Genomic DNA, 320 nt, shown 5'->3' on the forward strand with positions numbered 1-320 from the left:
GCTTGTGCTCTTCCTCCGTCCATGGAATTCCTGATCCATTCAAAATCAATAACAATAATTACGTCTTAATCATCAACAGCTATTATTAGATTAAATTAAATAAGATAATCTATATTTTTTCTGAGATTAAAAATTAAATTAAAAAAAAATCGTTAACCGATCGGAGAAAATTGAACGAACCTCGTTTACGCTCGCGGTCGCGGTTCTTGCCAGAGTTTTGAGGAACGGCGTCGTCGGCGGAGGCATAACCGGCGGGGAGAACGTCTTTGTTAGTATCGTCCTTGATGATGATGTTGTTATCTTGAGATTGTTCGTACTGT

General features: G+C 38.4%; 1 protein-coding gene across 1 annotated transcript in view; it reads right to left on the minus strand.

The window, feature by feature from the left end:
- The window catches only part of LOC101502286 (transcription factor MYB1R1), a 2,346-nt gene that overhangs the window by 1,804 nt on the left and 222 nt on the right, over positions 1 to 320 (minus strand). Inside the window, 2 exon segments of the mRNA XM_073370717.1 lie at positions 2 to 30; positions 181 to 320. The exon segment at positions 181 to 320 is cut by the window's right edge and continues 13 nt beyond it. Of these exon segments, the coding sequence (XP_073226818.1) occupies positions 2 to 30; positions 181 to 320 (169 nt within the window).

This window comes from Cicer arietinum, chromosome 7 (assembly GCF_000331145.2).
Source record: "Cicer arietinum cultivar CDC Frontier isolate Library 1 chromosome 7, Cicar.CDCFrontier_v2.0, whole genome shotgun sequence".
NCBI classification, from domain to species: domain Eukaryota; kingdom Viridiplantae; phylum Streptophyta; class Magnoliopsida; order Fabales; family Fabaceae; genus Cicer; species Cicer arietinum.